This window comes from Podarcis pityusensis, assembly GCF_964106645.2.
Source record: "Podarcis pityusensis genome assembly, chromosome: 9".
NCBI lineage: Eukaryota > Metazoa > Chordata > Lepidosauria > Squamata > Lacertidae > Podarcis > Podarcis pityusensis.
In genome coordinates this window covers 2,997,491-3,023,586 of record NC_138034.1, presented here as the reverse complement: position 1 = coordinate 3,023,586, position 26,096 = coordinate 2,997,491, and the positions used below count along the sequence as shown (strand labels likewise).

At 44.3% G+C, this 26,096-nt stretch overlaps 1 protein-coding gene across 1 annotated transcript in view; it reads right to left on the bottom strand.

Moving 5' to 3' along the window:
* Positions 1-17,485, bottom strand: part of STX18 (syntaxin 18) — a 48,929-nt gene extending 31,444 nt beyond the window's left edge. Inside the window, exon 1 of the mRNA XM_081021591.1 lies at positions 17,253-17,485. Coding sequence (XP_080877717.1) covers positions 17,253-17,432 — 180 coding nt within the window. The 5' untranslated portion in view covers positions 17,433-17,485. The remainder of the gene's footprint in view (positions 1-17,252) is intronic.
* Between the last annotated feature and the right edge of the window lie 8,611 nt (positions 17,486-26,096).

Sequence of the window (26,096 nt, the reverse complement as noted above, 5' to 3'; positions counted from 1 at the left end):
AAAAAATTTGCTGTTTGATTTTATTGAAAAGGGTGCTAAATTGAAAGGCATAGTTCATACATTTGAAATAAATGCCATGTAGCCTACAACATTCCACAATGGTCTCAATGAAAAATTACTAACTTTTACAAAGTCCGAAAACAATAGGTGCGAGGAAATACAACTGGATTAAGTGAAACTTCTGACCAGGCGGGTGGCGGTCAAGCTCCTTCTGAAAGAGCAGATCTGCAGTCGAGTGTCTTCCTAGATCCACTGCTGTCACATGAGGCATAGGCAGCCTCAGTGGTGCAAAGTGCAGAGTACCAGCTTTGTCTGGTGGCTCAGCTGTGGCCCTATATGGACAGGAATGACTTGGCTGCAGTAATATATGCTCCGCAATGTGCTGTATATTTGTTTGCCTTTGAAGATGGTTCAGAATATTTAGCTAGTGGCCACCCAATTGTTGGCATATCACACCAATCCTGGCACAACTGCACTGGTTGCCAATTCAGAGTGCTAGTTTGATGGCTTGGGACCACAATTTTTTCCGAAGTGCCTCTCCCAGTATGAACCTACTTGGACCCTTCCATCTTCACTTGTGATCTTTATTTGAATGCTCCCTCTAAGGAAGCTTCAAAAGGTATCAACAGGGAAGAAAACTTTTTCAGTTATGGCTACCCACTTATGGAATGCTCTTCCCAATAAGGTCCATCAATAACATCATTTAGGTGTCAAGTTAAAACTTACTTTTTTTCTCCCAGGCATTTGATGGATTGCAACCAGCTGGTTGGTAGCAATTCCATAAAATGTTCTTCTACTGGGTTTGTTTATAGATTATTAATAAAGGTAAAGGGACCCCTGACCATTAGGTCCAGTCGTGGCTGACTCTGGGGTTGTGGCGTTCATCTCGCTTTATTGGCCAAAGGAGCCGGCGTATAGCTTCCGGGTCATGTGGCCAGCATGACTAAGCCGCTTCTGGTGAACCAGAGCAGCACACAGAAACGCCGTTTACCTTCCCACCAGAGCGGTACCTATTTATATACTTGCACTTTGACTTGCTTTCAAACTGCTAAGTGGGCACGAGCAGGGACTGAGCAATTGGAGTTCACCCCGTCATGGGGATTCAAACCGCCAACCTTCTGATCAGCAAGTCCTAGGCTCCGTGGTTTAACCCACAGCGCCACCCGCGTCCTTCATAGATTATTAGAAAGGTTTTATTATGCTATATCTTTTTCTGAATTGATTGGACACTTTTTTGTAGTAGACAAATAAGTAAAATTAATAATAAAGTCTGACCCATGGAATATTGTGTAAGACTACAGTTGTTGGCATACCCAATTTATCAACTTAGCAAATAATATCCTGGTTCACACATCATTGTAAACCAAAGCATGATTTAGCATGAATGCATGCAGGCCCTGGGAGAGAAAACAATGGCCGCTTGGTCCTCCCTAGTCATTTTGCTCCTGCTCCGCACTGAACCTTATAAGCCATGGTTTGGTTTAGCATGTCGCCCAAATTGGGCTCATTATTTAGCTCTCTCCGCACTAAACATGAGCTGTAACCAAGTTTTGTCCTATAGTTTAAAGTTTATGGTTAGTGTAGAGAGAGATAAACCACAAGCCTGGGTTCAGTTTACACATTAAGCCAAGACGAGCTCAGTGCTCCGCAGCAGAAAACTGACTGAGTAGCAAACTAGAGGCAATTTCCTCTCCAGAAGCCCACATGCTGTCAATAAGGCATAGTTTGGCTTAGCATGATGTGCGACCCATGCTAATATCTCATCGCCAGATGAATTATTTGACATGCAAGGAAGAGAATATGCTATGTTGTTGTATTGATAGCAAGTCATTTCATTTCATTCCAAACAGTGGAATCAGTTCCTGCAGCTGTGTTTACAATCTATTTACAAGGACTGTGCGCTACTGTTCAGAACTTCTACTGATTTAAATGAGAGAAACAGCTGAAAGCAAAGAGATGATTTTAACTTGAGCACATGGTACATACCCAAACATTTCTGCCTCACTTTGCCATTGAAAGCCCCTAAAACCCAGTTACTTAAAATAAGAAAATAATGGGGCTAGGCAAGAATATGCGCTCCAGCATCATTTTAACATGTTGCACAGGATCCCACACAAAGCCAGCACACACAGGCAGCCTAGCTGCAGGATCCTTAGGGGAGATGGTAAAGGTGCTTTATTGTTTATAGTGGGTTACATTTGAAAATTACTGTTAATAATTCTTTCAAAATATTATTCATTATGCAATGCATATTATAGGCCACAGTATTAAAACAGAACCGGAGTAAACCACAAAGAACTGAGAAACAAAAGCATGGCTGCTCTCAAACAGTTTTTAATAGGAGCTAAACTCCCCAAATCCTTACCCTGCAAATGCCAACTACTTTTCTCACAAACTTTTTTTTTTTTTGAAGACATATTCACACACAAGTACAGCAATACATGTGTACTGGGCTTCCAGAATCTGATAACTTAAGTAGCAAAATGAATCTTTTAAGAGCTACCAAACTGAACAAAATAAAATAAAATTAGATATAAATTCCTGTTTTAGACTGTGGTCAACTGAGGTCTAGACAAAACCCCATGCACATTCACTGCTTAGTCTCCAGTCTGCTCCAAGTTTGAAAAGGTAATTGAACTCAGTCTGTAATTACTGGATTAGACACAGATGGGCTCTATACATTTCAGGGGGAGAAGCACTGTTTGCATTCATTTTATGATTGCCTGTAAGGTCAAACTTTTCAAAATGTACTTTCATCTGTTAAATGGTTTCTTAAATTCCCCTGGGTAGATCTTCAATAACTGATGTTTTAAGCAATTTGAGCCTATCAGATCCTGTCTTTGAATATAATAAGTTGCCCATTTTCTAGTATTATATACGTACATGTAGGTTAATTGCTACATCTTGCATATTTTCAAAATTGCATTAAAAAACCCTGAACACGTCATTCAACATACATACACACAGAATCGTGTGATGTCTTCTATTTTAGCAGGAGGGTCATATATCTAACAATGAACTACTGCAACCACACACACTCTTAATTGATGTTATAATTAACTGAGCAAACACCCTACAATGTCACTCCCATTTTACTATGCAGATATGGCAATACAGAAGTACCCTCTGCAGCCTGACAAAATACAGTGGTGCCTCGCAAGACGAAAAGAATTCGTTCCGCGAGTCTTTTCGTCTTGCGATGTTTTTCATCTTGTGAAGCACGGTCCGTCGCAACTGCGCCTCTTCAAGCGGCTTTAAAAAAAAAGTGCAAGACGTTTTCGTCTTGCGAAGCAAGCCCATAGGGAAATCCGTCTAGCGAAGCAACGCAAAAACAGAAAACCCTTTCGTCTAGCGAGTTTTTCGCCTTGCAAGGCATTCGTCTTGCGGGGCACCACTGTACAGAAGCAAAAGAACTGTTTATTCAAAAGAGTACACTTTGCTTTTTCTTATACCATCCAAACAAGTTTCAAATAAAACTGAACCACTATGGTGCAATACTCAGAAAATGGGACTTGGAAAAGAGACTCACAGGTCAAACCCTGCTTGGCCATGTAGTTCACTGGGTGATCTTGGGCCAAACTCCATCTCTCAGATGAATCCAATTCATAAGGTTGTTGTAAGGATAAAATGGAATAGCAGCCACACCCCACAAGGCATGCTTTGGGTCTTCATTCTACAAAGCTAGTTGGAAAGCTACAGGAGGAGTTGATTCCTACACACAGACAATGTGTATGTCAGGGGGAAAGGTAGAATTGAAATCTGTCACACTCCGTCACTGAGTTTTCAATAGACAGTGGTTTATTTTAATACCGAGGAGCATTAAATCAAATGACCCTCACCCTGCATTCTCAAGTGGCAAAAAAAAAAGCAAATCAACATGGGGAGACACAATGCAAACTGGGCTCATAAACAAACAAGCTGAGACTATGCATGTGTTTTCATAGGAAAGAAATCTATTTATATGCCCTATTTCTTCATTCTTCCCCTTGAATCGAAACCACTTGCATACAATTCATAGGGATCAGGTCTTAAAATTCAGAGAAAATTATTTGCATTATACATTATAATGGGAAGAAAACAGGGAAATGAGAAAGATTTCATAATGATTTATCCTCAATACAAAAGGGGGAAAGGGGTGTTTTACATTCCAGAATAGTTATATTAAGCCTGATTTCATGAACGGCAGATCACTCCTAAAGACCACTGCAATTTTCAAGGCCAGGGATAATATAATATCAAACAATCTAACTAACCACAGTCAGGCATAATGGCTTCAAACTGTAAAAGTATATTTATCTTATTTCAGAAAATTTATATTCCGCTTGATTGTAAAAAGAAAAAAACCTCAAAGAGATTTACAAAAAGCAGAATGAGTTACAACATAACTTATGACTGTTTATGCTCAACTTGTAATCAGAAGATATGTGCCTAAATAAGAAATTGCCAATTTACAATTATATTATGAGGCGGCATGTTTATGTTGGTTAAAGGAATGAATTTTGCTATTTAAAAAACCACCTATTAGATTTGGAAGGTCATGGTATTAATTTTGGCTGGCACCCGTGTTTATGGTATGGAAATGCTAATATATATATAGAAGAACTTCTAGAACCATGTGGTAAGAAGGAATACCTACAGAGTCTGGGAGAAATATAAAAATCTGTTGGAGAGGGGAATATTTTTGTGGTTATCACCAATAGAAGCTATAGCATTGAAGAAGACCAATATGGACAGACAATGGGCAATATATAGAGATTTACTGGACTTATCGGAGAGAGAAATCAAACTGAAGACGTGGGGAAAAATTAAAGAACCTAGGGACAGACAGGTTGCAGTATTACCAACTAAATGAAAAGTTTAAGTTGGATAAAAAATGTGGTTTTATGGAGCAAAGCTCACAATCTGAAAGTGAATTATTAGAATTATTAGTATTATCTAAAATGTATAGATTATTATTAGGCTGGGGAACAAAAGACGAGCTGGTTAAATCATCAATGATACATTGGGCAGAGATATACGGTATAACATAGAATTCGACTTCTGGAAGAAACTGTGGAAGACTGACTTAAAATTTACTGCATGTTATACATTAAAGGAGAACTATATGAAAATGATTTATAGATGATACCTAACTCTAAGTAAATTAGCAAAGATGTATAAAACTGAAACAGATAGGTGTTGCAAATGTAAAGAAGCAGAAGGAATATTTCATCATATGTGGTGGTCATGTAGAATAGTTAAGGGCTACAGTGGTACCTCAGGTTATGAACTTAATTCGTTCCGGAAGTCCATTCTTAACCCAAAACCATTCTTAACCTGAGGCGCGCTTTTGCTAGTGGGGCCTCCCGCTGCCGCCACGCCTTCACCGCGTGCTTTTCATTCTCAGCCTGGGGCAAAGTTTGCAACCCGGAGCAACTACTTCCGGGTTAGCGGAGCTTGCAACCCGTGTTTGTAACCCGAAGTACCACTATACTTGGAAATAATTTATACTAAATGAAACAACTGTTTAAAACAACACCCACCCCCCTCAAAGAGGCATTCCTTTTAGGAATGGTACAGACAGAGGTACCCAGGGGTCAGAAAAGGTTATTTATGTATGCAATGACAGCAGACCGGATTTTGTTAGCTCAAAAATGGAAGGTGGGAGAGGTCCCAAATTGGCAGCTAAAAATGAGGGAATATGCAGAGCTAGCAGGCCTAACCAGCAGGGTAAGAAAACAAAAAGATTGAGTGTATAAAGAGGAATGGAAAATATGTGTGGAGTAAGCAAGTGAAAATGCTAGGGGGATTAATATAAATTCAACAGTATCATTTAAATTAATATTATATAAAAGGGGTAAAGTAGATGGTTGACATGGAATATGCAGTATATTTTGGAAGTATAAAGGAACCATGGAAGGAGAAGAACGAAAGTTGTTGGATTTAACGTTTTGTATTTTACTGTGGAATATGTACATTTGAAAATTTAACAAAAATATAATTTTGAAACAGGAAACAAGAAATTGATGTTGAACACATGAGGTTGTAGTCAACTAAGTCTTACTTGCCACAGACCCAGTGAAATTAAAAAACCTAAGTCATGTCAATTAACTTCAATGGGTCTACTCTCCATAGCCATTGCCACTGCAGTCAATTCATGGAGCATACAGGTAGTTATTTACCAAGCAGTAACTTAGAATCATACAATCAAAGAGTTGGAGGGTGCCTCCAAGGGTCATCTAGTCCAACCCCCTGCAACACAGGAATCTCAACTAAAGCATCCATGGCAGATGCCCAACCAACCTCTGCTGAAAAACCTCCAGGGACAGAGAGTCCACAGCCTCCCAAGGGAGACTGTTCCACTGCTGAACAGCTCTTACTGCCAGAAGGTTCTTCCTGGTGCTTAGTCAGAATCTCCTTTCTTGTAACTTGACTCCACTGGTTCGAATCCTACCCTCCAAAGCAGGAGAAAACAAGCTCACTTTATTTTCCATGCGACAACCCTTTAGATATTTGAAAATGTCTATCATATCGCCTCTCAGTCTCTCCTTCTCCAGGCTAAACATACCCAACTCCCTCAACCATTCCTCATCAGGTTTGGTTTCCAGAACCTTGACCATCCTTTTTGCCCTCCTTTGCACACATTCCAACTTGTCAATACCCTTCTTAAATTGTGGTTCCCAAAACTGGGGACAGTATTCCAGATGTGGTCTGACACCAAGAAAGAATACAGTGGTATTATTACTTCTCTTGATCTGGACACTATACAGTGGTGCCTTGGTTTTAGAACAGCTTAGTTTATGAACAACTTGGAAATAGAACGCTGCAAACTCGGAAGTAGGTGTTCCAGTTTGTGAACTTTGCCTTGGAAGCGGAACATGTTCCGCTTCCTGTTGAGTGTGTTCCGTTTGTAAATTGAGTCCCCCACTGCTTATCAAAGGCTTCCTGTTGAGTCTGTCAGCTGTTTAGTCCTGAGCACCCACGCAACACAGAGGTAATATTTGGAGCTTTTGTTTTTGCTAAAAAAAAATTTGCGCTTTTGTTTGTGTGGCTTTTTCGGGGTTTTTTACTGTGACTTGTCCTTCGTTTTATGGTACTGACTTGTGACTGTGTGGAACCCAGTTCAGCTACTGATTGATTGTGTGACTGCAGAAATGGATAAAAGCTCCCCTATCCAAACAATGATCAGTGCACGTAAGGGGAAAAAATAATTTTAATTTTTATCATCTACAATACTGTCTTATTTATTTTATAGTACAGTACATTGATTATTGCTTTCATTTTATGGATCAATGGTCTTGTTAGATAGTAAAATTCATGTTAAATTGCTGTTTTAGGGGTTGTTTTTAAAAGTCTGGAACAGATTCATCCATTCTGCATTACTTTCTATGGGAAAGCGCACCTTGGTTTTGGAACGCTTTGGTTTTGGAACATACTTCCCGGATTGATAAAGTTTGGGAACCAAGGTACCACTGTACTTCTGTTGATGCAGCCTAGAAGAGCATTCACTTTTTGTTGACTTATGTTAAGCTTGTGGTCCACTAAGACCACTACACCTTTTCCACATGTATTTCTAGTAAGCCTGGTTCTTCCATCTTATATTTGTGCACCTGATACTTCCTGCCTAATTGCAGAACCATACATTTGTCCCTAATGAAATTCATTTTATTAGTTTTGTTCCAGTTCTCCAGCCTGTTAAGGTCATCTTGAATCCTCCCAGTTTGGTGTCATCTGCAAATTGGATGGACATCCCCTCAATTCCTTCATCCAAGTCATTTAGAAAGGCACTGAACAACAAAGTGCCCAGGAAGGTCTCCATGTAGCCCTGATATCTGGCAATGTCTAGCCAGCTGTTGAAATTAACTTTATCTATATCTGCTAAAACAAAAACAGCTTGGTAGATAGTTGTCTACAACTATCCTTAGATGCCAGGGTCAGGTGCCAAAGAACATGCTGAGCTCATGGAGGCTTCAGACTTGTGTTTTACATGGCAGACTTTTTTTAAGACAGAGGATTTAAAGCAGTTTATTTTATTTATTTATAAGAAGATTTATAAAATGTCACAGTGGTATATGATAAAATAATCAAAACATCATAAAAATGAAGTTGTGGTATAACATGCGGGTGTCAACTATTGGAAGAAAAAGAAGTTAAGAGTGCCATTGGCAATCTCCTTCTCTAAGTAGCTCTTGGGACTTCATGGTATAACATAACATTTAAAATAAAGCCACGGATAAAAAGCAAAAATATACCGAGTTAAACACTAGTTGTTCCAAAAAGAAGTTCTGTAATTGATCACATTATTTCCTAGTGTTTTTCTCACAATTAAAAAAGAAGCAGCACTATACTGAACTACAATTCGATGTAGAAAAGTTTATTGATTTTCTGTTATCTATTATAAACTACTTCTAATCAGCATGGATCTAAGTGGATCGAATTCTGCTCCCACATACATATCAATTACATAAATAACGAATTTAACATGCAAAGCAAAAGTGAAAACTTTCTAAACCAGAATTTTAAATAATGGGCACAATCTCATGTGTTCTGATCTAAAATGAATTATACAAAGACCTTCTTAAAATCTCAGCATCCAAAGGAACTGAACCAGGCAAAAGAGAATCTAAAGTAAAAGGGAATTAAACATTAATAAAAAATCATGTAGCTGTCTTTTTTTTTAATCTTGGCAACAAGGCTTTGAAAGAAGAATATCCCAAGAACACGCACATCTGTTTAATATTACAAGCCAACTGTCAACATCCTAACTGAAGTTTTAATTTAATATTTTTCCTTTCTTGATGTTTTACCTTTAATCAATGCCTTGTGAGAGTATCAGCTTTCTATACGAAACTGTTAAATATAAAGAAATGTTATTGCAGCATGTTTATAAAATCATAGTTTGAGAACTTTGTATTTTTCTAAAGCCTGACCACAACTTAATTATCCGCAGGACATTCCAAGCTTGCAAACGTAAGCTCCAGTTCCCAAGCAATTTGGAATATCTACTGTACAGGACATTGGGCTTTCCAAATACCACAGCATGGTTCGGTTTCCAAAAGTCAGCATTAAGGCTTTTAGGCATGGCTTTTATTTTAATTAAATATTCGTTTCGGTGCTAATCATTAAATTGTTTTCATGCTTCTCTTTCATGTTACTTTGCTGTCCTCAGTTGTTTGTTATTACCGCAAAAGTGAAGGAGCCATTACGAAAGGGGGAAGCACAGTCCCATGTCCAGCGCAAAGGAGAGCATGCCTGTATTGGCTGCCATCCCCATCAAGATGCACCCAATTCAAGAACAAGAACTGTAATGAAATTTCCAGGGGAAACTATTGACTATCTAGCAGGGAAAGGCTTTGTCTCCACAATCCCCTCAATAAAATTAACTTCAAAACAACAGCATGGACATTTCAAGAACCCCTAAAAGCCACCCAGTCATATTTGAAATAATTGTGCAATTTAGCTCCAGAAACAGAATTAACACAATGGGGACCAGTTTCTCTACATTAATTAAAGGAGCACAACAATTATTCTAAGACACTTATTTATCAGATGTTAATACTTTTAAGGTCCCAATGAATAATAATATTAATAATAATAATAATAATAATTTATTTCTATCCCACCCATCTGGCTGAATTTCCCCAGCCACTCTGGGCAGCTTTCAACAGAACATTAAAAACAGAATAAAACTTCAGACATTAAAAACGTCCCTAAACAGGGCTGCCTTCAGATGTCTTCTAAAAGAAAAAAAATTATTTAGGAAATGAAAAATGTCTAAATTAATGTATTCCCACGAAGAATACTTAAATTATTTTGAAGTCTGACTAGGACACATATTAAAAAATAGACATGAAATCCAGGATACCTGTCAGGGAACTGACATTGGAGCTAGAGGTGGAGGCAAGGCTCCCAAGTGATGCTGGAGAAGGGCCCAGCAGGGAGAGAGGCAGCTCATCAGCTGGGGAAGGAAATCAGCGTAACACCAGGGAGATGGGGGAATCGGCGAGGGGGCTCCAGGACTCCTCGCTGGAGACGAGCGGGGAGAGCACGGGTCCTCCGCTACCCACACCCTCCCTGTGCAGAAGACTTCCGCGCAGGGAGAGTAGGAGGAGACTTGGCGTCAAACAGCTTTTATGCTGGAAAAGGTTTAAGAAACGCCCACAGACGGATTCTGCTAGCGACTGAAACAGCCACGAAGTGAAGGGCTGTCCAGACAGAAAAGGTTTAACAAGGCAACCTAGCCAGGAGTGGCGGCAACTTACGCACGAGCAACCCCTATATTTATTACAGCAATCCGTCAGTCTCTGACGTTGCTTGTGCGCAGCGACAGGCAGGCAGCATAATGAGCCAAACCGGAGAAGCCGGCGCCACGGAGGGAGCAGCTGGAGTGCAAAATCTGGTGGAGAGGAACCGAGATTTGGAACAGCATGTGGCTCTTCTGACGGCGCGGTTGGAAGAAAGGCGGGCTCACGATGCACAGGTCAGACCCACCCCCGTAGCAAGGAAGGTACCGGGACTGGTACACAAGTTTGGGGGGAAGCCCCAGGACTACAACACGTTCCGAACGGAAATAGAGTACGCTTTGGAACTGCAGCATAAGGATTTTGCGGACGATGGGGAGAGGGTGGCCTATATTGTCGGGCATCTGCAGGATGGGGCCAGGGAATGGATCAGGCCCCTAATGGCAAAGCAGAATGCCGCCTTGAAAGACCTGAGGAAATTCTTCCAGGTGATGGATGCGATGTATTCCAGTGATGTGCAGCGAAGTGTGACTCGGCGGGAACTGATGGGGTGTAAACAGGGGAACCAGTCAGTTAGAGACTACTGGTCGCGCTTTGCCATGTTAGTCCACCGACTCGGGTGGGAATTGGACTCTGAACCCATTCAGATGTTGTTTGAGGAGGGGTTGTCCCCAACGGTGAAGGACGAGCTTTCCCGCGCGCCACGCCCGCAGCCGATGGATCAGCTGACCAAGGCTGTGCTTGCGATTGGCGTAAGACAGGAAGCGCGGGCTCAGGAGAAGCGCGAAGGGAGAGGGGAAAGTTGCCATGACTACCGCATTCCTGAAATACCGAGGCAGCCTTCCCCGCCGGCGGAGCCAATGGAAATAGATGGCACGCGGGAGGTTTCAAACTCCAGTGAAGGTCGCAAGAGGGAGGGAAAGGATTGGAAAACCACCAAGAAGTGTTTCCTCTGCCAGCAGCCAGGACATTTTGCCAGGGTCTGCCCTCAAAGAAAGGCCTGGCAAGGGATGGTGGGAGCTGCTGGAGGTGAGGAGGAGGGGGAAAGGGGGCAGGAGCAGGGAAACGCCAACGCTTGGCTGCCACTCAGCGGGCGCAGCAGCCAGGCCAGCAACCAATAGAAGTGCCCCAGCCAGACCCCCCCAGGGCGGCTATAGCCATAGAAGTGGTGCTAGAACTCCCGAATGGGCACCCAGTCAAGGTGAAGGGGCTGTTGGATTCAGGCAGTTCCTGCAATTTCTTCAGCAAGGACTTCGTCCTAGAGCACCAGCTCCACCTGCTGCCCCTGGATTTTCCCTTGCAAGTGACCACCATTGATGGCAGGGAGCTTCTGGGAGGGGAAGTGACACACCAGACCCCACCAATGAGAATGAGGGTTTCCAAGCACATGGAGACCATTGCCTTTCATGCAGCCACACTGGCAGGACCCCCAATAATATTAGGGATGAGCTGGCTGGCACTACATGATCCAGTAGTGGCATGGCATCAGCGGATGGCCACCTTTGGGTCAGCTTACTGCTTGGAACACTGTCTAGGGGGGGAAACCCCAAGAATGACTGTGGCCAGGGTGGCTGGGATAGCTGTGGAGCCGAAAGGGGAGGTGCCACCACAATATGCTGACCTGCAGGAGGTCTTCAGCGAGAAGGAGGCGGATAGACGACCACCCCATAGGCCCTTTGACTGCCAAATCAACTTGCTCACAGGGGCGTAGCTGCCGGTGGGTAAACTGTATGCCATGTCGGACAGGGAGATGAAGGAGTTGCGGGAATTTATTGACAAGAACCTGAAAAGAGGTTTCATAAGAGAATCAAAGGCGGTGGGGGGCAGTCCGGTGTTCTTTGTGGACAAAAAAGACACTAATCAACCCAGGCTCGTTGTGGACTACCGGGCCGTCAACTTGGTGTCAGAACCTGTGACCTTCCCAATGCCCAGGATTGACGACATTTTAACACGGGTGAGGCAGGGGAAATTTTTTACCAAGCTGGACCTCAGGGGAGCATACAATTTGATTACAATGAGGGAGGGGGACGAATGGAAGACCACAATGTTCACACCCCTGGGGGCCTTTGAGTACTTAGTTATGCCATTTGGATTACAGTCGGGCTCCGCCTGTTTTCAAGCTTTCATGCACCACGTGTTGGGGTCCCTGCTGTACCAGAACTCCGTAGCCTTCTTGGACGACGTCTTAATCTATTCGGACGATGAGAAGCAACATGTCAGAGACGTCAGGGAAGTGCTAAAGAGACTGCAGAAGCACCAGTTGTGGGTCAAGCTGGAAAAATGTCAGTTTCACGCCAGGGAAGTCGAGTTTCTGGGGTACAAGTTGTCAGACAAAGGCCTAGCTATGGACCCAAGCAAGGTGCAGGCGGTGCTGGAATGGAAGGCCCCCAAAACCCGGAAGGACGTGCAGAGGTTCCTAGGGTTCAGCAACTTCTACAGGAAGTTCATCAAGAACTTCGCCCACTTGACAGCGCCCATCACAGATTGTCTCAGTAGCAAAAAGAAGTTCGTCTGGACAGAAAGTGCCCAGCAATCCTTTGAAAGACTGAAGAAGGCGTTCACTTCGGAAGAGCAGCTCCTGCACGTTGATCTGAAGAAGCCCATGAGGCTAGAGACTGACGCGTCCGACAGAGCCATTGGGGCGGTTCTTTTGCAGCCAGGGAGGAGCAAGCAGGAATGGAAGCCGTGTGCCTTTTTCTCGAGGAAGCTGAGCAAGTCGGAGCAAAACTATACGGTGTATGACCGCGAACTGCTTGCGATCTATGCGGCGTTTCGCCGATGGAGACATCTGCTAATAGGGGCGCAGCACAAGATCCAGGTTTGTACTGATCACAAGAACTTGGAATACTGGAGGACCGCGCGAGTACTCAACCAGAGACAGATTCGATGGGCACAGGAGTTCTCCAAGTTTTCCTTCGAGATACAATACTTGCCAGGAGAGGAAAACGTAAGAGCAGATGCTCTCTCCCGGAAGCCGGAGTACATGGAAGGAGAGGGACCACCGGAGATACGACACGTGATCCCCGAGGACCGATGGGTGTGTGAGGGAGCCTTGGTTGGGAAACGAGAATGGGCCGGGCTTACGAGAAACGACGTGTTCGCTCAAACTAAAATCCGGGAACTCCGAGATGGAAGAGAAGGCCATGGGGGGTTGAGGAAAAGGAAGGGGTGCTGTACTATAAGGGGGCGCTGTATGTACCAGGGGAGACCCTGAGGGGGAAGGTACTCAAACAACTCCACGACAACCCCACAGCTGGGCACTTTGGACAGCACAAAACCATGATGCTCGTCACCAGGCAGTTCTGGTGGCCAAAGGTGAGGGAGGATGTACGGGAATATGTACGGGGGTGCGACCGCTGCCAAAGGGCAAAGGGGGAGAGGGCTGCACCCGCAGGGTTACTGGAACCCTTACCCACGCCGGGAAAACCCTGGGAGGTGGTGTCCATTGATTTTATGACAGATTTGCCCAAGTCCAGGGGGAAGACAGCAGTCATGGTAGTAGTCGATCTACTGACGAAGATGTGCCATTTCATAGCTTGCTCACATGCGGTTACAGCAGAGGAGACAGCCAAGTTGTTTGTGGATCACACCTTCAGGTTGCATGGGGCACCAAGGGTTTATATATAGATGTGATGTGAAGTTTGTGTGAAGAATAAAATGTAAGCTCAGGTACATGTACACATTCCAAGGAGGCTTTGTAGCAACAGATATTGGTGGTTAGCATTAATAGAAGAAAAGGAAGTGCAAATATTGACACTAAAATGCATCACTTAACAGTTAAGCAAAAATGGAGTGCTGGTGAGGACTGTGGAAGAAAAGGTTTTTATGAACTGAACTAATTAGGACTTCACTTTCCCATTAGTCAATGTTAATAGCTGCCCACTGTTGCTACTATGAAAACCCCCCAGCTCTAATGGTTCACAGCTACAGGCAAAATAAAACAAGATGTCATTAGAAATTCATATACAGTATTAGTAGTAAAATAATCATTACAGTTTAGTTGTATATTCTACTGCATTTGTACTGACCCTTTTGCTCTAGTGCATGATATGTGGATAATGTCCACATATCATTGGGGCAGAAGCTGCTATTACTACTGCATAAGTAGAAACAGGCTATGGGAGTGTATCAGGGATCAGCAAACTTTTTCAGTAGGGGGCCGCTGCACTGTCCCTCAGACCTTGTGGGGGGGCCGGACTATATTTTGAAAAAATAATAATGAACAAATTCCTATGCCCCACAAATAACCCAGAGATGTATTTTAAATTAAAATGGACATTATACTCATGTAAAAACACGCTGATTCCCGGACCATCCGCGGGCCAGATTTAGAAGGCGATTGGGCCGCATCTGGCCCCCGGGCCTTAGTTTGCCTACCCATGGATAGAGGGAGTGGAAACAGTCTCTAGTAAGACAGCAAGGAGCCAATAAGCTTGTCACTGGCAAGACTGAAAGAAATACATATGTATTCAAGGGCAGCAAGCTCTGTTCCACACAATTTACACCTGCCACTGAATCAGGGATATCCATGATAAAAGGAGGCAAATGCACATGCTCCAAGAATGGAGCCTGATCTTATCCAAGACACCTGCATTTTGGCATGTTGGTTCAGATACATTTAGAGCAGTTTAAGACTGCAATCCAGAGCTTACCAGGCTTTTCAAGTTGGTGACACACTTTTTGGACATGCATCATTTCGCGACACAATACTTTGGCCACCTCATGAGAAGAGAAGACTCCCTGGAAAAGACCCTGATGCTGGGAAAGATGGAGGGCACAAGGAGAAGGGGACGACAGAGGACGAGATGGTTGGACAGGGTTCTCAAAGCTACCAGCATGAGTTTGACCAAACTGCGGGAGGCAGTGGAAGACAGAAGTGCCTGGCGTGCTCTGGTCCAGGGGGTCACGAAGAGTCGGACACGACTAAACGACTAAACAAGCAAGCCAGAGGTTAAACTAACCCTTTCCATCCCCAGAAAGAGTGTGGGGAGCATTCATGCTACACACCTACACACTGCAGCCAGCACACTAATGTGTCATGACCCACAGTTTGGAAAGCTCTGCATTAGAAGATAGGAACCTTCTGGATCAGGCCCATGGCCCATCCAGTCCAGCGTCCTGTTCTCACAGTGGCCCACCATATCCCTGTGGAGAATCTGCAAAAAGAACATGAGCCCAAGAGCAACTCTCCCCTCCTGTGGTTTCCAGCAACTGGCATTCGGAAGCATTGCTGCCTCCAACAAAACGCAGAACATAGTCTACATCAGAGCTTTCTAAACTTTTCATGTTGGTGACACACTTTTTAGACAAGCATCATTTCATGACACAGTAATTCAGTTTTACTAGCAAACTGGAGGTTAAAGTAACCCCTTTCTAGCCGTGGGAGGAACACAGGGAGCATTCGCACGACACACCTACAACAGCCAACACACTAATGTGTTGCGACACACAGTTTGGAAAGCTCTGCTGTAATCCAGTTACAGTGGTGCCTCGCAAGACGAAATTAATTCGTTCCGTGAGTTTTGTCGTCTTGCGATTTTTTTTGTCTTGCAAAGCACGGTGTCGGAAAAGTTTTGGAAAAGCTTCAAAAATCACCAAAGTCTTTAAAAACCTCAAAAAAGGCTACCACACCGCGTTCTATGAGTTGTTCCTCGAAGTCAAGTCGCAACTGTATTAACGGTTTTAAGAAAAAGGAAACAAACTTGCAAGACGTTTCCGTCTTGCGAAGCAAGCCCATAGCGAAAATTGTCTTGCGAAGCAGCTCAAAAAACAAAAAACCCTTTCGTCTAGCGAGTTTTTTGTCTTGCGAGGCATTCGTCTTGCGAGGTACCACTGTACTCTACAGCAGGCATGTCCAACAGGTAGATCGTGATCTACTGGTAGATCACTGGACGTCTGTGGTAGATCACTGGTAGATCACTGGCTCCCTGCAAAGAAGCTCAACAACTTTGGCTCCCCTAAAAAAAGCTCAATTTTTTTGTCCTGCACCACAAAAAATGGGGTAATCACTGCCAGTTTTTAACTCTGTGAGTAGATCGCAATCTCTTGGGAGTTGGCCACTCCTGCTCTACAGTTATTCTACAGTTGGTCACAATAGACTCTGAGGGACTTCCAAGTAGAAATGCATAAGACTGTGATGTAAATCACTGATATTAAATTCAACCACTGAACAAGATGCCCATTATCATAATGTTGCAGTACAACGTTTACATATTTTGTGAACACATTAGTCTGTTGCAGGTGAAAAGTTTCCTTTTTCTTCAGCAATGAAGAAAAACAATTGCCACAAAGGGTATGAGCTTTTCACTCTCCAAAAGCTCACTCCTATTCTGCAAGGTGCTTTAGGTTGCAATCCCATAATAAACACATACCTGAATCTAAATCCCTTTGATTTTAGTGGGGTTTACTTCTGGGCAGACATGTATGTATTGGGTTGCACAGCTAGTGTCAGGAGTGTTTTACAGACTGCTTCTGATATATAGCACCTTATTGAAGCTGCTCTATTCTCCCCCCCCCCACACACACCCCGACGTTGGCCATTGAAAACCTTGCCGCTATTTTATATTGTCTTGATAGATGTGTTTTTATGTACAGTATTGTACTTTTTTGTAATAATATGGATTAATGTTGTTCACCACTCTGGGGGCCATTGGGCTAAAAAGGCGGTATAAAAATAAACAATTAACACCCCATCCTCCTTTACACTGTCACCACTGGCTGGGTGGGGAATGCAAGAGGATCAGACCCGCAAAGAATATGCTCCAACATACAGTACTTCCCACCCCTCGTTCTTTTCTTTTAACACACCAGATCCTACCCAAGCAGAACTCCAACCCTCTCTCTGGCGACCGGCGAAGGAAGGAGCCCTTCGAGCATGTGCAGAGTGCCGCTTCTTCGCTTCCGAATAGCCATACGCAGCCTCAAGATAAGAAGCAGCCCCAGCTGAGCTGCTGCCCCGGAGTCGCGGCCCCGGAGTTTCCTGGCCTTAACTGTCGCCGTCCTCGCCCCCCCCCCCCCGCCAGCCCCACTCACCACTTCGCGGGCGCGGCTGGAGAAGTCGCCTTTGGCGCGCTGCCCGCCGCGCTTGAGCAGGGCCTGGGCGTCGTCGCGGGGCCCGTCGCTGCCGCCGCCCAGCGGGACCCCCAGGGCCTTGTTCCGGGTCTTCACCGTCTTGACGCTCGCCTTGAACAGCAGCGTGATGTCCACCGCCATGGCGGGCGGCGAGGAGGCGGAAGGCGGCCCTGCGCCGAAAGGCGTCCCCTCGCCCGCCCGGACCGCGCGAGAAGGTTCCGCCTCCGCCCGCCGCTTGGGTGGCGGGGCGGGGAGTTGGCGGCTCGTCCCGGCGGCCTAGGAAGCCTTCTTCCTAAACAGCCCCCTCTCTCGTCGGAGGGACTGGGGGGGGGGGTCCCCGATTCGCTTTGGAGGAGCGGCGCGTAGACATGGGGAAGCGCTCAGACTGCGGCCCCGGAGCGCTCCTCGGAGTCTCTCGTTCATTTCCTCCCTCTCCGCCTCATTATTCCCGGTTCCCCACCAGGAATGGAGAAGAAGAAGGCGCCGCTGCCCCCATTGCCCTCCCCTTTGTGTAAAATGGCTGAATCTGCGTTCAGAACCTCCCTAGCCAGGGGCAGTGTACAGTGGTACCTCGGGTTAAGAACTTAATTCGTTCCGGAGGTCTGTTCTTAACCTGAAACTGTTCTTAACCTGAAGCACCACTTTAGCGGAGTCTGTAACCTGAAGCGTATGCAACCCGAGGTACCACTGTACATGGATACACTGCCCCAGCCTAGGGAGGCTCTGAGCCCAGATTCAGCCATATATACTGTATATGTACACACACACACCCTGTTGCCACATCTCCTGAGGAGAATCCAGGGCTGTGGCCAAGAGCTGCACTTTTACGGAAATGGAAGAAAGCGTGGGGTTCAGTCAGTGCCGGATTAACGTATAAGATAAACAAGCTATAGCTTAGGGCCCCAAATGGGGGCCCCCCAAAAAATTAAAAAATTAAAGAAAAAAACCCTGGATGTACATTTCCAAAAATATAAGATAAACAACAAAATAAAACCTACATACAGCAACAGTGTTTGCTGTGTAGGCTCCTATGAATAGCATATATTCAACACAAAAAAGCTGGCACTTTGTTGTTGACAAAGAACAGCTGGAGATATAAAGGGCCCCATTACCTTCAGTAGCTGAGGGCCTCATCAAATCTAAATCTGGCCCTGGGTTCAGTGATGGTTGCCATAGGGCGCCTGATAGGACGGGTGGTTGAAGGTTCGACCCCCATAAGGGACAGCTGCATCTCCCCCCTGCATTGTGATGGGGTTGGACCTTCCAACTTTGCAGTTCTATGACAACTTACAGCAGGAGAGAATGGAGCTGAGTAACAAGCTCTCGAGCCAAAAGTAGCACCTGCTTCATTATTATTATTTTTATTCATTAAATTTGTATACCACCCATCATCCACAAATCTCCACTGCCACCAATTAGTTCTAAATACTCCCTTATTAAGATATCATACAGTAGCTGGGTTTAGACTATGGGACAAACAGGCCAGGAGGCTTAAACTGAAAAGCCAAACTATTATTATTATTATTATTATTATTATTATTATCTGATAATAGGATGTATTTGCAAGGCTAGATGTTAAATGAAACTTTGATGTTTGCTTTATAATGTTACCTCTTTAAAATAACCATGTCTTTTCCCTGGTCTAAGGCAATTGCCATTACAGTGGTACCTCGGGTTACAGACGCTTCAGGTTACAGACACTTCCGGTTACAGACCCAGAAATAGTGCTTCAGGTTAAGAACTTTGCTTCAGGATGAGAACAGAAATCGTGCTCCAGCAGCGCGGCAGCAGCGAGAGGCCCCATTGGCTAAAGTGGTGCTTCAGGTTAAGAACAGTTTCAGGTTAAGAACGGACCTCTGGAACGAATTATGTACTTAACCCGAGGTACCACTGTATCTTCTCCCTAGTTAACACATAGATTTTTATATAGGACTTAACCTAAAGTTTTCATTTGGTCAGAAACTCGCTGCTTCTTGTGAACCACTGAAAATCTGGCTTCCGCTCTTCTTACAAGCTGGGTTTCACGTTCACCCTGACCTCTCCATCCTTGGACAGTTACCGCTTGCTGCTGCTGCTCAGATCTCAGCTTCCTCTCCCAACTCCAGGCTTACTCCTACAGGGCTGTGTCTGCCTTTTGATACACTTCAGGCACATCCCTCTCGCCAAAGGTTACTCTCTGACAGCTCATTGAGGTTTAACTGAGGCCCACTGAGTGCCAGTGGAATGTCGACAAGAGTCCACATTGCAATTTAACCTTTTTTATTATTATACTGTGTCTTATAAAAGCAGTGGTCTCCAGTGTCAACTACATAATGGAACATTTCTCAAGGGACCTAGTCACCACCTTAGTAATGGTATCAGCTTAGCTGTTCCTTGGCAGGTTGCCAGCTGTAGATTACCCTATACCTTATATTCCTTAGGTCTCAGTTGTGGAGGTGACCTTGCCCACCTTTCCCCTTCATTAAGTTAACTATTCACAAACCAAATGGATTTTATAATGCAGACATCCCCTCCATTATGTTCTACTCACGCACAATCACATATACGCATGGCACGGGGAAATAATAATTCATACCCAAATATGGCAGAAGAGAGCTGGAGAGTCCTTGGAACTTGCGAGGAGACCTGACCTGGAGGAGACCCGTCAGTGAGGGCAGAGGAAGACCCAAAGAGACCAGAGGCACAGCAGGGCATTGTTTAGGCTGCTCAACCTCCCTGCCTAACAGCTGATGTGCGGGTAGTGCAGCAGCAGCAGCAGCAACAACCGCTTTCCCACACGTCCTCCTACTTCAGTTCTAGTTGTGAATATTTTTGGATATACTATTTTTGGTATAGATTGAAGAGAGAGTGGCAGAGAGGGTGTTTAGAGGGTGCTCCCCACGTGATTTCACTTATGTGCATGGGGGTCCAGAACACAACCCCAACATAAAATGGGGAGTTGCCTGTACAACATTTTGAAGTACAACTTTATACCATATTTAAGTAAGCTTTACTTCAGAGTTTTACTGTTTCCCCTCAGTTTTAAAGTGCTACAAAACTTTTTAATTTAAGCAGTATTTTACTAATTATTGAAATTTCAATGATACTTTCCACAAGTTTTCCTGGGACAGATGAAGCTAACCAGCCTGTAATTCCCAGGATCCCTTTTTTAAAATTGGTGTTACATTGGATACCTTTCAATCCTTGTTTCATTTTATTATTTATTAAATTTGTATACCGCCCTGTACATGCAGGTCTCATGGCGATTCCTTTCGCTTAGTGTTATGTCTGTACATAATACGAATCCCCATGACGGGGTGAGCTCCCATCGCTCTGTCCCTGCTCCTGCCAACCTAGCAGTTTGAAAGCATGTCAGTGCAAGTAGATAAATTGGTACTGCTGTGGCGTTTCCGTGCACTCTGGTTTCCGTCACAGTGTCCAGTTGCGCCAGAAGCAGTTTAGTCCTGCTGGCCACATGACCTGGAAAGCTGTCTGTGGACAAACACTGGCTCCCTCGGCCTGAAAGCAAGATGAGCGCCCCAACCCCATAGTCACCTTTGACTGGACTTAACTGCCCATGGGTCCTTTACCTTTTGCCTATGGCTGTAGTCAGGCTCAATGTTTTGCTCCAGAGCTTACCACTCACAGTATGTCTTAGAGAGACAAAGTATAACTCCAGGTTTTGACATAAGACTGATCAAAATCTTGACGTAGCTGAAAGCGGTAGGACTGGAAGAGAAGCAAAGCTGTGAATAGCTGCACACTTTTGCATTCAAGTTTAGCCATAATGAAAACGGCCATTACCACATGTTTATTGCAAAATGAAGTCAGGAACAATGCTTTCAGGATTTTGGAAAATTTTAATATTCATCCAAGTAGACAACTTGTACTCCGGTATCATGGAAGATCATACTGTACACATTAATTTCCTGAAAATATATGTAGTTTTAAAAGTTTGTAGCCAGAATACTGCAGCAGTACCAGCACTTTCAGATTATAATGATAGACAATACAGTGGCAAAATCCTGTCTTGATTTCTGGCCCAAAGGAAGAAAGGCTTCTCTATAAATATATTTTTTTTAAAGTTGGAGGAGATGACTGAATTGGTCCACCTTATTAGGTACATAATACTTTCAGATCCCCTCCTCCCATAGAGAGAGAGAGATAGCTTTGAAGACTGAAACTGCTTTAAAAAGTGCTTTTTCAAATGTGCCCAGATGCGTTTGAACTTGATCTTGGTTTCCTGTGTACAGTAGCTGCATTTAGATGTGATTTGCACTTCCACAGGTACCTTGATGTGAAGGTTTAAAGCTTAGTTTTGAGAAGAGAGACTCTAGGAGTATATACTATGGCTTCTTTTATAATGGCTATAAAAAAAGCCTCCCCTTGAAATTCGAGATTTTTAGTTTGGTCTATATTTCTACAACATGCATATACACACAATGAGCTACATTCTTTCCCTCAAAGCACTGCAGGTAGAAGTATCCCCAGAGAAACATGCTACAATATTGTAGTGACAACCCCAGATGCACAAAAGTCATGACTCAGACCAGCTGAAGCTGCTTTGCTTTTGTAAATTCTTGCTGGGACAGGCATAATTTGGCTCGATTCTGTAATAAAGTTATATTCAGTATATTTTATTTGTTCCATACTTTCCTGGCATGGGAAGAACAACAGCTCACATGTGTTGAATTCTAATGCTGAAAACTTCTTTTTGAGGCAGTTTGCTTATACCACTTACTCGTAATCAAGGCATGTCAACAAAAGAAGCCATATTTGGAAATTGTTGGGTTGTTTGACTAAGCAGTATCAGACACATTCATTGGCCCCCATTCAAAATAAACTCAGCAACTTTATGAAAGTGAAAAAGAAATCCCACTTAAATTTGGGGGAAATTGGCAAACTTTGTGCTAATCAAGCTCCCTGAAAATATGTGCAGAGCATGCAGGAAAGAAGATATTCTGTTACCTTAGTAGTCAGTATCGGGGACATGATCCACCATCTCCTCACTGGAACAAATGTGAACTGCACAAGAGCGCTAGCAAGTTCCAGAGGAGTTTTTGAGAACCCCTCTATACCAAGGAGGTTTGCACAAAAGATCTTTGCAGAAGGCTGTGCCCCTTGTTTTTATGTGGTAAATAGAACATGCATATCATGATAATGATTACAGTGGTACCTCAGGTTAAGTACTTAATTCGTTCTGGAGGTCCGTTCTTAACCTGAAAATGTTCTTAACCTGAAGCACCACTTTAGCTAATGGGGCCTCCTGCTGCCGCCGTGCCGCCAAAGCACAATTTCTGTTCTCATCCTGAAGCAAAGTTCTTAACCCGAGGTACTATTTCTGGGTTAGCAGAATATGTAACCTGAAGTGTATGTAACCTGAAGCGTATGTAACCTGAGGTACCACTGTAATCTATAAAGTTCCTAAAATTTACCAAGTGCTAAAAGAGTTGCGAGGGACGCGGGTGGCGCTGTGGGTAAAACCTCAGTGCCTAGGACTTGCCGATCGCATGGTCGGCAGTTCGAATCCCTGCGGCGGGGTGAGCTCCCGTCGTTCGGTCCCAGCTCCTGCCCACCTAGCAGTTCGAAAGCACCCCTAAGTGCAAGTAGATAAATAGGTACCACTTTATAGCGGGAAGGTAAACGGCGTTTCCGTGTGCTGCTCTGGTGCCGGTTCGCCGGAGCAGCTTCGTCACACTGGCCACGTGACCCGGAAGTGTCTGCGGACAGCGCTGGCTCCCGGCCTCTAGAGTGAGATGAGCGCACAACCCTAGAGTCTGTCAAGACTGGCCCGTACGGGCAGGGGTACCTTTACCTTTACCTAAAAGAGTTGCACTGAATGCTGATCAGAAACACATTCCTTCCACACAATCTAAAAGGTGTGGCACAAAAGGGAAAGGAGAAGGGAGGGAAGAGAAAAACTAGGAGATCCAGACACCAATAAAAGTTGTGAAGTGGTTTTTAAAGATGCGTAATAACATAATAATGTGGGTGGCGCTGTGGGTTAAACCACAGAGCCTAGGGCTTGCCGATCAGAAGGTCAACGGTTCAAATCCCCACGACGGGGTGAGCTCCTGTTGCTCGGTTCCTGCTCCTGCCAACCTAGCAGTTCGAAAGCACGTCAAAGTGCAAGTAGATAAATAGGTACCGCTCCGGCGGGAAGGGAAATGGCGTTTCCATGTGCTGCTCTGGTTCGCCAGAAGTGGCTTAGTCATGCTGGCCACATGACCCAGAAGCTGTATGCCGGCTCTCTCAGCCAGTTAAGCGAGATGAGTGCCAGAACCCCGGAGTCGTCCGCGACTGGCCCTAACAGTCAGGGGTCCCTTACCTTTAATAACACAGTAGTGGTTACAATAACCAAATTTAATGGAAACAGCTGAGGGATGGGAGGGGCCACATGGAAGCTGAACCAAAGCTGATGGAGTGAGTGCTGACTCCCAGTTCCTGTCTGCATGCAGGTGGAATAGCAGCTAAAAGATGATAGTTAAAGGACAGGAGCCAATTGAGTTAGCAGCTCTGGGGCATCTCTCCTTCTGCTGCAGCCTGAGGGAAGAGCTGCTACTGGAAGATCATTCAGAGAGAGGAGGAGCCCATTGGCAGCCGAGCCTAAGCAGTTGCCTCATCCCTTGAGGGTGTCCAAAATGAATAGAACTGGCACTAATTATTTTGCTTTATCATTATTCAACCCACTCCCCAAACCTATACATGCCAACTCACACACCCAAGAATAACAACATCTTGTTTAAAATACATTGCTTAAGAAGAAATTCATGTGATTTCTCAGAAAGATGCCGCGTGCCGGGGAGAAGACTTCATGCCCTGGGACCTTCATGCCCAGGGAATTTTGTTGGTTGTTGATGGCCTCCACCTGTCTCAAGAGGCAATGGAGGGCCCCTCTGGGAGTACTGGAGAATCACAGCGCCTTCTGTGGCTGCAGAGACCTAACTGCTGCCTCCCACATTGTTTTTGCTGTGTTAGGAGCACAAGCCTAGGCAGTGTGCATGGAGGTCTTGGGCTGCCTAGAGAACCAGACCACCCCCCTTTGCTATGTGGTTCAAAGGAAAGCAGAGCAATGCATTTTGGCATCATTATTCCAGGGCTAGGCATGATGCAGTTCTTAATGTTTAAAGTTGTTCTATCCAGCATTCTTTTGGGCAGCCCACAGCAGCAGCTTACATGGGGCAGCCATAGGGTCAGGCTGCCCACGAGGCAGACTCAGGCAGTGGCTTCAGGCAGAGGAACACAAAGATTTGGGGGCTCTGCCACCTCCAGCACTGGAGGAGAAACAGCAGCAGTGGCCTCCACCGACATTTCACCATAATCTTGTGAGATCTCATACACTACATGAGATCTTGCTGGAACTTGCAGGTCCCACCACTTTGCAGGCACTGCTGCACAACCCAGGTAAGGAAGGCTTTGGCGTGGGGGGCAGGGGGCTTTGGAATTCCACCTCCAGTGGCAAAATGGGCTGTGTCGCCCCTGGGCAGGCAGGATGGAATAGATGGCGATATACTTAGCTTTAGCAATATAGCAATCATAGTCTTCTAATTGCATTAGAAGGTGAAGTTTGGGTTGGCTTTGTTCAGTCAACAGTGGCCAATGTATCCTGCTGCCTCTACTGCTTTCAGTGATCATGGACGTTTTATATTTATAACTTTTAATGTGGAAAACGAAAGAGTGTTCAAAGGCCAAACTCTTTTATGTGTATGTTCTCCATATTCCTTCAGGGAAAACTTTGTCTGAATAAAAATCAACTAAGGATGTCAGTTTCCAAGAGTAAAAGTAAGTTAAACATCAATAGAAAATGTAATTACAGCTACTCTAAATTTTGGCAACCTCACTAGAATGACCAAGATTGGGCGGGGGGATGAATTTTTTTAAAAATCAGTCTTCTTTCCCCAATACAGAGATTGAACTTGCTAGCAAAACTGGGGGGGTGTTACCAAAACATACACCTAGGGTTGCCATATTTCAAAAAGTAAAATTCCTGATACCCACCGAAATTGTTAAGCTTTTTGGGGGGGATTTTGCTTTTTGGGGGGGATTTTGGGGGGATTTTAAGCTTTTTGATTTTAAGCTTTTTGAGCTGTTTCCACTGCTTTTCCATTGCGTTGCCATACATCCGGGTTTTCCCTGACATTTCGCCAATTCGGCAAAATTCCCTGATGCCATTTTTACACCCGAAAACAAGGACATGTCAGGAATTTTCCTGACGTATGCCAAGCCTACATATAGCACATTCTCTCCTAAAGAGCCAAATGACTTTATTTGTACGTTTCATGTATTTTTTTTGTTTTGCCTTGTCCCCCACCTTTTATTATTAACATGTGGCCTTTTGCAGTGATGACTGTAATATAAGTACGAGGCAAACTTAATAATAGGTCAAAAACAACATTAAAAAATCAAATGTGGCAGCAGAGATACAGGCAAGAGTGTTAAATTGTACACAGGTCAATTATAAGTACTAGTGATGATGAAACGAACAGGAGGGAGAGATCCAAAGGGAGGCAAAACTGTATTCAGCAGGAGATAACTTCATGTGGGTGGAGAATAACTGCAAAAATGCATTTTGATTAGGGGATAAAACTCAGCCTTTTGAATTTATTCTTACCAGCTTGAATAAATAAAAACATAATGTGTGAGCTACTTCCCCTTACAGTTAATGCAGCACAGATATGTACTTTGCTTTTTGTTTGTTTTTAAAATCTTTTTAAAAAACATTCACATTCTTTTTCTTCTAGATTTTCAGCACTATATCAAGCCTGCAAACTTGTGACCCACCAAGTTAAGCATGGCTCGCAAACTATGTGTGATGGCCTGACAAGA